Source organism: Dermacentor silvarum, chromosome 8 (genome assembly GCF_013339745.2).
Source record: "Dermacentor silvarum isolate Dsil-2018 chromosome 8, BIME_Dsil_1.4, whole genome shotgun sequence".
NCBI classification, from domain to species: Eukaryota; Metazoa; Arthropoda; class Arachnida; order Ixodida; family Ixodidae; genus Dermacentor; species Dermacentor silvarum.
This window is the reverse complement of record NC_051161.1, coordinates 25,359,843-25,372,985: the sequence shown is the minus strand read 5'-3', so window position 1 is coordinate 25,372,985 and position 13,143 is coordinate 25,359,843. Positions and strand designations below refer to the sequence as shown.

Here is a 13,143-nt window from a genome sequence, read left to right as displayed (position 1 = left end):
TTTTCAGGGCATCGCCAAATGGCGTCGGCAGGCCAGATTAAAAAATATATTTAGTACATGGAGCAGTACATCATACTCCTATAAATATAGTTTACATGCTTCGGTCACAGCACAACCCATTAGCCATTTTACTCTTGCTAGCATGTATGCAGCATTGACGATTGTCGTATGTGCACTTACCTTTCTCCGATGAGACTTCGACAGCCATTGGTGCCTTTCCAACTTTTCGTGCGTCCACGGTGAACTTCTGCGGTACGTTGGCACGGCAGTTTCGCGGTTCCAGGCCTGGGCCGTATGCCACAACCTTGGAGGGGTCTACAGGGGCGTCGACGGGAACCTTGAATGGACTTCCTGCACAGGAAGCAGAGTGTCGCATTTAGAATTTGTGGACAAATCGGAAGTACCAGTTTAGGATCTTCACAATTACCGCTCGTTTTGTTGCCATCTACGCAGACAGAGGTAGATTTTTCATATCTTGACAGTTAAAAAAAATCACCCGTTTACCATGGCCGGAACCCTAGTTCACCGCCAGACGAGGGACCCTGCGAGATTGAGCGATCGAAGGCGCCAGGGATGACATCACGACTGTTCAAAGCAGAAGCGGTGTTAGATCGTTGATGTGGTTCCGCGGTTTTACAGTTTGATGATTATTAATAGGTACGGGTATTACGTCGCAAATTTAGATCATGAAGAACACTACATGATTGCGATTAAGGCTGTGCTTCATGTGTTCAGCTAAAGGGCACTGTAGTGCTTCACCTGAATACTTCAGCTTCAATTCTAGCAACTCACCGGCCAGAAGTTTATTATTTGCAAATCGAAACGAAAGCATTGCTGATGCCTTGACTATGATCTGGACTATAACTGATATTTCGTAGAAGTGTCTAGGAAACGCGGAGCGAAATGCCCTTAAATTTTTCCTATGTGCTTTGGACGATGCTGGGACGCCAAGATGTGCAGAGCGCTATGGAAGGTTTTGCCGTATAAGGCCTAACGCGGACCTGCTTGTGGCATATGCGAAGGATCTCCGTCTCGAGCCTCTATATTGCGGTATGCCGTGAACTGCATACGCCGTTAGCTCACCGGGAATGTCCTTTCCGGCGAAGCGCACGGCGATGTCGTAGTCGCCCTGCTCGGTGGGGATGTACTCGACGGTGCAGGTGCCGTCGCGGTTGTCCTTGCAAGTCATCTTGGCTTCCGTCGGTCCCTCGATCGCCAGCCCAAGACCACCGGGGCCCGCGCCACGGGTTTCCACGGTGAAACGGTTTGGCTGCGAGCGTGTGCTGGTTGTAACCATTCTCAGATCGTTTAATCATCGTCTATGAATTTTTTTTTTTGCAGTAGGGGCATAGGCGGTAAAAATAAACGCTTCACCTATCCTATCTGAACAACAGTAAACCGCCCTAGCCAGATGGTAAATAAGTCTGACAAAGAAAAAGGTTAGCATTTTCGGGCGGGACCTGTAGGTCAGCGTGCCAAGAAAGCACGGTTCAATGCAACTTTCCGATTTTGTGACGCTGCTGTGGTTGCCGACACTGGACTGTAGAATCTCTAGCGACTGATGAGAACTCTACAATATAAATGAAGATGGTCAGGGTCCGGCGACTGCAGGATCACCACAGAGTTTATACCCACCCCTGCCTTAATTACGGGGAGCTATAATCATTATCCTAGAAGAGAAAAGGCCGAGAAATGGCGCTCATTGCGAACAGGACAGACTCTGCACATGAACCAGGTGACGTGCCCACCACCTGAGCTATATGGGCTTCTTGACGACATTCGCATAAAATAGACGCACAATTACAAGCTGCATTTTGTTTCATTTTTATATCTCTAGGTCTGTCTTTGCTCACACACACTATCTCTACTGTCGCAAAAAAAAAAAAAAAAGTTCGAACTTTCCGGGAACTTTTTCAAGCTTCTTGAAGGAGAAGCTTGACGCGCAAATCCTGTCGCAGCTGCTTTTATTTGCGCATTGTTTTCTTTACTTCGTGACGAATACTGAAGGCTTTCACTTCGTGTGGTTGTTGGCTACTCACTTGGTCGAGGATGCCCTTCTCGAGTCCCGGTCCGTAGGCCTTCACCCTCGAAGGATCGCAACCCTTCACAGCCATCGTCTTGAACGGTGATCCGGGAATGGGCACGCCGTCGTAGGTCAGCTCCACTTCGTGAGGACCTGTACACGGGAGTAGAGGAACGACAAATGTATAGGCACTGTTACGCGAATTCCATTGTCCATGTACATTCAGTGCGGTACGTTGACGTGGCGACCTTCAACGGCGCGAAAGATGAACGCGAACGAACATGTAGAACATATTATAAGACACAAACAATTAATGTGTACCTCTTAGGTTCCGTCGTGGTGTTGGCGACAGAAAGTGCTACACAATTCGCGTTGCGCATATAGTCAGATTACACAAGGTTCGGTTAAAACAGACAGCGGATAGAACCATCGATAACATTCGAGAAACTTCCCGATACATGCAAGCGCGTCCTGCGCTGAGCGATAACATTTGTTAACCGGTGAAAAGCGGTCACCGGATACAGATAAAGAAGCATGCGTGTCAGTATTTTCGGCTTTTGCAAGTTCCCACGCCAAAGATGAATCGACTTGTCCTGATCAGACTGCTTTTACGTTGTCACGGGCATGGTAGTTTGTGTTTCTGCGTCACATAAAGCAACGGGCGGACTTCGGCGTAAAGGGCTATCCTCCAACGAAGAGAGCGCTTGAGCGGCATACCTTCCTCGTGCGGTATGTAGACGGAGCGGTAGGTGCCGTCTCCCTTCGGCTGGACGGCGATGGGGATCTTCTTGCCCGATGGCGTGGACAGGGTGCAGGTGACGCGAGCGTCGCTGTTCGGGCTAATGGCTCGCGCGTCGATCAGCACCTGGGCTGGGGCCTCCAGGAACACCGCTGCACCGCGTCGGAAATGGGAAAAAGAGGCGTGAACAACCCGTCAAATGTAACGGCAGTCTTTGAGTGCAGCGATTTCTCGTGCCAGTTGAAGGCTGTCTACCCTAGCGAGCTTGAGATTCTTCGAACAGCGTTTGCATTCAGCTACAACACCCTTCAGCTAAGAACTCGCCTTCACTTAAAGTTGCCATCAGCTACGAAGTGCCTTCTAAACGTCTCTTCTGCCTATAGATTGTATTGGGACAAATACGAGCATTGGCGCCTGATGGTAGTACAAACGAGAACATAATTTAAGAAACAGAGCTCCTATTTCATCAACGCATTTGCTAGAGGTTATTTGTTGCACTGCTTTCAAGCACGACTGGAAAATACCGACGCAGGCACCCTTCTGTACAGTTGTTCGTTGCCGTTTCCCCACTTTCAAAAATTAAAGCAAATGGTTTGAGTTTGACATGTAAACAATGGACACGTGAAGGTTTGTCGCCACTCTGGAAAGCGAGCACAGGAAAACTGCCGGCGTCATTGTGCTGGAATATTTTCACAGCAACAATTTGCTTCCGAATTTTTGCTGGCATTTGCGCATAATAATGCTCGGGGACCATGTTGAGGAGGCGCCTTCAACAAGGACACGGTAGTGAAATATATTAACTGCATTTTCTGCAAGACTCGCTCATATTCCAAACATAGGTGGCTAGTATGTGAGGCAACGGCTCTCAAGAATATACCGCTGCTGAAAACGTCATACTTTGACTGTATGCATGGAATACGCACAAAATATATTGCAACGAAGGGAGTGCTTGAGCGGCATACCTTCCTCGTGCGCTATGTAGACGGAGCGGTACGTGCCGTCTCCGTGCCGTCTCCCTTCGGCACGGAGACGGCTCAACTCGATTCAAAAATGTCTTAAGACACACGAAAAACGCGTGAGCGCTGGTTCCTTTACTTAATGTTTAATGAAAGGAATAACAGTCATCTACACGGAAATAGCACGAAGGTATACCACGGAAGTTCTTTCCACAAATCTTTTTGGCGAATTATTATTCGATTTCGACGCTTTCTCTCCGAGGAACCCGTATGGGTTCTATCGTTACAACGCCTTACGCTCGTACGGATGACTATTTTTTTCTTTCATGAAACTCTCTCGACTTTTCGGATCTTCGCAGAACTGCTTTGATTTCTTAACGCTTATGATTTTGAGACGTAATTTTTTATAGGTGCGTACAGTTGTGGGCGCAGCACACGAAATGTGTATGTAGTGAACGCGTCTTGAGACCCACAGCCGTCTGCAGTATACTGTGCAACAAACAAGATACTGGAGTTGTGACGTACTTGGCTCGAGGCCTTCGACCTTGATCTTGGTGGCGTCAAGGTGAGACGCGACGGGCACCTTGAACGGGCTGCCCAGCACGTCCTTGCCGTTCACGGAGACGTTCACCTGCGGATCCAACGAAACAAGTAAAGATTTAGCTCACTTGAGTACTGCAGAGAGATAGAGAGATTGAGGTATAGAGATATAGATAGGAGATGAACGACAGGGAGGTTAAGCAGAACGTTTGCCAACCTTATATCAGTAACCTCCGTACAATAAAAAAAGGAAAATTCGTGTCATCATGAATTTTTCACACAACAGTCACACTGAACCACTTTTTCATCAATTAAACTTAGTTCCTTTACCGAAGTTACACAAAAAACACACTTATTAAACGCTATGAGGTAGCTGTTTCCAGGATAGACACCTTTTTACCCAGCACTTCTTGTTTGAAAGAAAAATAAAAGCAACGCGCTAGTCGCCTTATTCAAAATTGTGAATCTTCCGCCGAACTCGAACCTGCGGAAAACAGATGTTATGCTACTATTGCCATACCATTTAAACTGTGTTTCTTAGCCTGCGTACTTTTGCTTGTAGGCTGCTTGCAATGTGTGTATATGTATGTAAACATATGTATATTGTATCAGTATGCCTGTAACCAGAACCTATCATGCGATCGAATTTCGCTTTTGTGATTGTCCGCTACATTTCGTTTAAACTGAAATTGCTATTTTCTTCTGCATTCATGCTTTTATTTACATTGAGTTACATTTATATTACGTTGATATTTTGTCTTAATACGTATATGCTTGACGTCCGACATAGCAAGTTTTGTTGCTACGCATTCTTCTTTTTTTTGTTATGTTGCTATGGTAAGAAATATGGTAAGCTCCTGCGCTTATGTTTGCCATGTGTCTGTGACAAGTTAAAGGGACCGTTGGCGTCGTCAAGTCGTGTTGTGGCGTTTTAGTCCACGGCCCTCAGCATCTGTATTCTTCGGATTGCGATGTTGGAATAAAGTAATTTGATTTGATACTGGTGGAAGGAGAAACGGTATAAAGATGGGGAAGAAAGGGAAACGAAAATGAGAAAACAATCCACGTACACGTGCTGAGGTGTCTGGCAATAATCACAGTCACGAAGTCAACCAGGCAGACGGCGCATTGTCGGTTACTGGTGCTGGCGAGCGAGTACGAACGCAAAAGGAAATAAGCACATCATAGCTGTGGATATATAGTCGTGCCGGAGTCAATTATAGTGGCTAGGCACACTGTGTAGATGGGGCCCAAGCGCCTAGCGTGAGTGAGAACTGTACGCATTCCACAATGCGCACGTGATAATGCGCCTGAGTGTATTCGCGCCATTGCAGTCAGGCTCGCTCTGGTCAGGTATGACCGATCCTCGGGCACCTGGTGATGTGATGGTTGATACTGCGAGTGCCAGAGATTGTATGAACCCTACATATTCCAAGTGCAGAAGCGTAGTGTAGGTCTTCCTTTCGTGTTACGTATTTTCGATGGATCCACCGCATTTAAATCATTGTGTACCGACTCATCCAGGAAGCGAATCTTATGAACAGTAACGTTAAATGAACTTCGCTAAGGGAACATCAAAAATAAATAAATAAATAAATCTGTAAGAGTGCGTAGCTGGCTGAGGACTTGCGATCCCTGGAGTCATGGAACGGGAATTTCATCTCTAAACACGAAGAGAAATTCAGGGCAGCCCTTAGGCACAGGGCTATCTAAAACTATTGTTGCGTATTTGCCTCTGTTTCTAAATACATTGTGTTCAACTGTTAACAGTGCGCAAGGGGCGGCCAGATTTAGGGCCCATGTCGGGACAACGGTTCCTTTTTCCGGTTTAATCTATACGGTTTTACATATTATTCGAGAATGTAGAACCGTATGTGTCAGACACAGATTTAATTAAGCTGCAGCAAAGGTACTAAAGTGATTTGCATTACAGGTCAGTAATTTATTAATAGTATAAAGAGTTGCCGCGGGGTGGTAATTTCAAGCTAGAGTTTGGGGTTACCTGATTACTTTCATGGAACATGCTTCTGCAATACAATTTAGGAAAAATTGTGTAAATAAGCTACGCTGCAAGGTTCAACTCGAACAAAAGGAGTGCCCTTTCTAGACTTCGGCGACATCGGGATGGGTAAGACCGTAATGATCTCAGTAAACTATGTCTGAGTCGAACAAAAGAACAATTTAAATAATTTCATTGCCGAAAGTAATTGCACTTCAGTGCCACTACTTTTAGAGTACTCTTGTTGTACGCTTCCTCTTGCGTCAGATTTACGAGTAACTTTATTTATATGCGGACAGTAGTTCTGATATGGATGGTCTTAGTGGACGTTATGCTGCCCTTGAAACGTCACGTGGTACTCCATAGCTCCGTGACGTCAACAAGGGTGAGTCAAATTTTAGGAGGCATTAAATCCGCATTTCGTGTGTCGTCGAATGCTGACTATGACTAAGCTTTGAAAGCTGGCGGAAACCGAAACCGCTAACTATTTATACGCATGCAGGTTACGTTACAGACACTATGCGACAGGAAGCGTCATCACTGAGCCAAACCGATGGGTGTTTGAGTTGGCTTCTTCGCGAGCTCATTCGGAAAGAGCCGCCTTTACTTCCGGCTTAACTATCTAAACAAGGCGGCGGAGAGAAGGTTTTTGCGTTGTGCAACAAAATCTTTGAGCGGTACCTTTTTTTTTTTCTTTTTTTGTTGCACGTGAAAGCTGAAACAAAGCTCTATGCGGTTACAAAAGGAGACTGAAATGTCTTACGATTGTAAAAATTGAGAAGACTGACTGTGAGCGTCCCAAAACTTTCTCCTGCACCAGAAACAGAAGGCCTATCTTTTTAAAACACTGGCTTTCCAGAATCGACCAGGCGCATCAAAGAGCAAGAAGGGCACAAACATGCCCCAAAGCGCATTATTGCTTTGTTCAGCCGTGACACAAAGCACATCTTGAAACAACCTTTCGTGAAAAATTTCGGGCCGTATGGTTAGGCGATGCAGCAAAAAGATACGTTCTTCGTGCAGTGGACTCTACTAAATTAGACGTTCTTAACTACCACGAGAAATGGAAACAGTTTCATCAACTCACGCCAATTGTCTTCACCAACGACTTCCTTACATAGACTCGGACGAGCTGAAACCTCGTCGTGGTATATCAGGCGAGGTCGTCTCGCACGTATACGGTTAGCCTGTCCACTTTATGCCCAGCATAGACGAGAACTGTGCGTCACGCTTAGAGCGCTGGGGAATTGTGGGCTTTCTCTACGGGTTACTCCTAAGCGTTATTCCTGGACGTCATTCCTGGAAGGGTTACTCCTAAGCGTTATTCGTTCTTTAGGCATTCCAAGGAAGACACTATGTGCCTGTGCGAAACTTTTTTGCTACGTGCGTCCTATCTTCGAAGTACTGGCAGGTTGCATATGTGATTGAACTTGGCTTACATTTTTTTATCTAGCGCTTAAATGTGTTCTGCATTCTTCACGATTAAATGTTACATTTGCTATTGGCGCACACTGTACACACATGAAGTCAGCGTCCGCTTTAATTTAAGTCATTCAGTGAATAAAGTTCATACACTTTTTGTTGTTTTGACTAAAATCGCTTGAAACTGTTTTTCGTGATTGAACGGTGCGTGAAACGGTTCGTCGAACGCCGTTCAGAGTGGTTTTATTATTTTCTCAGCCTGTCCTTTCTTTAACAAACTGTGCGAACGCGTTCGGGTTTGCGATGTAAATTGTGCTTGTTCTGTGCAATGCGCTAGTTTGAACTTTCTCCAAATTATGTGGTAAACGTGTTCCGACTTCTGTGCACTTCTTTAGAACGAAATCGCGTTGCACTCGCTCGCTGGCTAAGCCGAAAGGAGCAGCCGGAATTGCCCATGACCATATGCCACACACCCGCTTTTAAGAATGAAACAAAGATTGTGCGACACTGGGCGATAGCCTGATACTGTGCTAACACATCTCTTTAATAATTTGTTTTGCTTTCTTTGCTTTAGTGTTCAACGTTGTTAGTTCCAGGACAGCGCTGTGCATTTACAACTCAAACCGCCAGCATAAATATAAAGATGTTCAGGGAGACTACACGAACGTTATAGATGTACCAAGTTATGAAAAAAGAAATAACATTCTAGGAAGCTATTACGCAGCTGCATGGATACATTTATCTTTTTTGTTTGTTTGTTTTTGCAAATCGCTCGGTGGAACGGTCTCGCTCGAGCGCTGCAGCTTTTGGTCGGTGTTGTTTTGGTTCCTGGGAATTAATGATGCCTGCAGTTCTGACCCCGCATTAGCCTCCGCGGGAACGCGCTTTATTTAGACTAGAAAGCAGAGATCGGGCGACGTGAAATATATTGACTCCCTCGTCTCGCGAAATGTGCGTGTTGCTAGAAAAAACATGCCAAGCGTGCAGTCGGATTAAAGGTAAACATGACCGTGGAGGTGCGCGCTAGTTTGACCCGCTGAACGCTAGTTATGCGTAATGTAGCTGAGGCCACAGAGTTTCACTCTAGACTGTGTGTTCACATTAGACTCTGTGGCGCTAGCAGCATCACGCATAACTCGTGTTCTGCGCATCAGTGCGCACCGCAGCGTTCGATTCGAAGTATGTGCGTCCAAGTTGCCTTAGCATTGAAGAATGCATTCCCTGTTAAATAACCATACGCCACATATTCATAACTTCATGTTATTATATGAAATAAACCCATGTGATCCTGCATATATATATGATTATGGTGTGAGGCATATGGGTGTATTTTTCAATCTGATCACATTCTATTGCTAACGCCTACAGTGGTCGGATGATGTAATTGATAAATCTAGCAAGCGGGAGGATGCGAGGCCACCAACAAGCCGAGGCAACAGCTCCTGGCTATAGAGAAACTGAGTCATGCTAGACAGTGTGTAGTATATAATTCCAGAAGGGAGCACATGATGTGATTGGTGGCAGGCCATGTTGTCGTGTTTCTCCTTGCCCCTATGCAGTTCGTTTTGGATGGTATTTACTCACACAAGGCAGAACTCACAGTTTGAGTTTGTTTGCTAAATATAGTGCAGTTTGCTTTCAAAAATGCACTCATGAATACTTACGACATTCTTAGTTTCGCATCTTGAACCGAGATGTGCGTTTCTCTCCGCATACTCCTTACCAACCTCGTATACGGTTCTGTCCATGTTGGCTTCTAACAACCGCACAATGTGTTTCTCAAGTGAAAAGGTGCACATAATGAATTTCAACCTATGAACACATACAAAGTACCCAGGTGTTAATTTTTCGTCGGATTTAACGTGGTCTCTTCACACAAGGCACGTTACTAATGAAGCTAACCGCGTTCTTGGTTGTCCACGCCGTAACCTTTATCTATCCCCTGCTTCCGTCCGACTTCTCGCCTATCAGACACTAATCAGACCGAAACTTGAACACGCATGCGCTGTTTGGGGCCCTCACCAATGTAACCTTAACAAAACGCTAGAATCTGTACAGAACCGTGCAGACCGATTCATTTTCTCAGATTACTCATATCACTCGAATACCACCTAACGAAAATCTCATTTTAACCTTGAAAGTCTTTCTTCGCGCTGCAGCATAGCTCATCGTCTGTGCCTATTCTTCAAGTGTTATCACGCGTCACCCTGTACTCCTGCCATAAAGCCAGCCCATCGTCATTCAGATCGCACCAATCACGACAAAACTGTATACCCGCCACCTACTCGAACCACTGCGCACCTTTCTCATTTTTTTTTTTGTCAAGACATCGCAAGATTGGAATGACCTTCCCGCTGACGTTGTGCTCCGCTCCAGTAGCACCGACTTCAAGGCAACGATCTAAAATTCGTATAACATGTAACGCATCTGTAATAGCCTACCCTTCATATAAAACCCCTTCATAGGCGCCTTTGAGGTATTGTACGTAAATAAACTCGACTTCAGAATACCACGTTAGCCTGGTCTCATGGCCCCCGCACAGCTGATTGCTGTTGGTATCGAAAATTGTCATATGTGCTAGTGTTCCTTATCGTGCCATATCAGACAGCAGTCTGAAAACGGAGACAGGACAAAAAGAAAAAAAAAAATGCTGTGCCAACTACACTACGACATAAATGTCTGATTTCTTTGGCAACGAAACTTAAGAGAAACGTGCCTCTCCACGAGGTTTCCAGTCGAGTATGGCTTGTTCCCTGACCGCCATGCGCGAATCGAATTATTGCTTTGGAGAGAAACGTAAGTTAATCGAACATAGGCCCCGAAAAACCTTAAAGTAAGGTGGCCGCGACAAATACTTCAAAGTTCGAACGAGTGATAGGCGCTAACAGCGCGAAAGCACTCGGGCAGAAAGTATACAGCGGCCTTGTTCAGCGGCGCTTATCGCTCAAATCTTAATGTCCCGTTGTTTATCGTCTGTTCCTCGTGTCTTCTGCTTGGCGCTGCTTTCGCTACCCAGCTCTCGGCTATACACCGGCTGTGCCGGGCAGATAAATGCTACCGGGACGCTCACTCCTGACGAGGATTCCTGAAGGATGCAACCACTCCCCCCCCCCCCTCTCTCTCTCTCTCTCTCTCTCTCCTCCCTCCTACCGACTCCCGGTGTGTGCCGTTGGCCTTGGCAGCTATCGCCCGACTTGAGACCTGCAGCCGTTGCGGTATATGCTTTCTGTCGCGCGGGCCCCGAGCCAAGACCGAGACACCGCTTCCTCCACGGCATCCCGCTGCCTATACCAAAAGAGAAGCACCTTGCTTCAACCTTTTTTCTTTTTTATTTCGTTTTCGTGTCCTTCCCGATGCGCGGTTGACGAGCCTGGCAGAGAAGTCGTCGCGCTCGGCATCTCTCGGCATGCTACAGCGTGGGTCGTTGCTGACCTGCTTGTTTGTGTTATGCCGCGACGCTTGGACTGCGCTCAAGCAGGGAACCGGAGTCATTTAATTTTAGATCCGACAGGCACGGAGATGTGTGCGGCGAGGCGTCGGCAGGCAGTCAAGTATTGAACAAAACACGACGACGGACGGCAGAGCCGCGGGGGCCAAGAGAACGGGAACGTGACTGCTAGAAGTGACCAGAGCCTAGGACGGTAAATGCATAAGCGGGTTGGAGAGCGTGAGTTCCAGCTACAGGCTGCTTGTGGCTTCGTGTAACACAAGCGAAGCTTTATTCAGCTGCTTCGCCAACAGCGCTGACAGCGTTCTTCAGTACAGTTGCTCTATGCGGAGAACACTGGATCAGCGCACGAAGAGCGTAGTCCTCCCCATCTTTATAAGACGCTTTCTTCAGCAAAGTCTAGACAAATCTTGAGCATTGCTTACGTAAACATTCATTCGGTAGTACGGCTGGGGCTGCTAGGTCATTGTAGTGGAGCTGATACAGCCTCTTCTGGTTACGAAATGTGAAAATTAAGATCGTCAACGACGATGCTTTCACGAAAACACTACGTTGGCGTTTTTACGCACCGGAGTATCGACCAGCTTGCCACAGGTGAGCGCGTTTTTGGTCTCACCTAAGTCGAGCGCACTTTCTTTTGATTATTGATGGCCTTCCCGCTCTTGCGGGTTACATTGATTGGCAGCTGAAGGTACAGTTGCTCTGCCTGCACACTCCATCGCACTGCAGTGAAAGCTTGCCACAGCCGCGACCATTACAGCCACCAGGCAGAGGCGTTGTATGATGCCTCTTTCTATACATGCTTTACTTTGCTTTATCTTCTCAACCGCCACAGTAAAGCTCTGCAAATTGCTCGTAAAAAACTACTTCCCTTTGTCTATTTTCTGTCTAAACTTGTATGTCCGTCTCTCCTCGCCATTTTCTTGTTCCTTCCACTTAGTTTGTCCTCTCCAGGCATCTTTCTGGCGTTAGGGCTGAAAGGTGTCTCTATAGTATGAGTGGTTAGAAGTGAGCTGAGGGGATAGTTGTGAGCTCCGTGCCCCATTTCACCACATACATAATCGAAGCGTCCAGTGACGCCGCATGCAATTCCAGCGGGTGCGACGAAATTGTAGACAACCTGTGCCGCTGCTCTTACTTCGACGGTCAACGAGATTCTATATGTGCTAATCTCAACCGCTACACACTATTCTCGGTAGCATAACTTAATTTCTTCACCACTTAATTTCTCTCTTTTATGTAATTATTTATGGCATACTATGAGTGTAGCCCTTGACACTAGCTCACTTATTTTTCACACCCGGTGGTGGTAGACCATGAAATTTGGTTACCTGCCCATATTTCAACATATTGTTCATACATCATTTCTTTATTGAAATGAAAATATGAGACCTAATCGGTTGGAGTTCAGGTGGTTATGCCTAGGGTTAAAGAAAATCCAAGAAAGTAGAAATCAAAAGAAAAGTCAGAGCCCTTCCACCCTGTGAAGAAGGAAGTCCAGCGAAGCTGGGGCTCTGGTGGGATTTGCTATGTTGGCATTTAGCTATATTGGCGATTTTCTATGTTGAATTTGGTTACAATATGGCAAACCGACCCCTTCGCTACGTACTCGGGAAAGAGGCTTTGGTGCCGGCTCCGAGTAGCACAATGGGGTATTCTTTAACACTTAGGCGATGGCTATACAATGCCCAGCTCTGAAAGAACTGGCTCGGCGTCCACGGGCGACGGCGTTCCTAGCGCGTTCCTCACGCTTTTCTACGACGTTCCCAGACAAGAGTCCTCGACCAAAGCTCCGTATATACAACCCACGCTAACGCGAACTCCTCTCACACCCCACCCCTCCGTTGACCTACTTTTGTCGTACACCGCCATTGGTTGGCGCGCCTCACGCCCTCCTCCTCCAACGCGAGTATTGGACGGCGCGACTTACCTCAATCCCCCTCCCCGTTCTCCTTTTCTCCTGCCCCCTCTCACAACATTCTCACACGGTTGAGCTCTTCTTTTCCTCTCCTCTCC

The 13,143-nt window shown here is 46.6% G+C and overlaps 2 protein-coding genes across 2 annotated transcripts in view; one reads left to right on the top strand and one right to left on the bottom strand.

Moving 5' to 3' along the window:
• Positions 1-13,143, top strand: part of LOC125947593 (uncharacterized) — a 127,748-nt gene that overhangs the window by 33,033 nt on the left and 81,572 nt on the right. The window lies entirely within an intron of this gene.
• The window catches only part of LOC119460830 (filamin-A-like), a 115,532-nt gene that overhangs the window by 39,283 nt on the left and 63,106 nt on the right, over positions 1-13,143 (bottom strand). Inside the window, 5 exon segments of the mRNA XM_037721927.2 lie at positions 181-351; positions 1,084-1,270; positions 2,040-2,176; positions 2,741-2,914; positions 4,244-4,349. Coding sequence (XP_037577855.1) covers positions 181-351; positions 1,084-1,270; positions 2,040-2,176; positions 2,741-2,914; positions 4,244-4,349 — 775 coding nt within the window.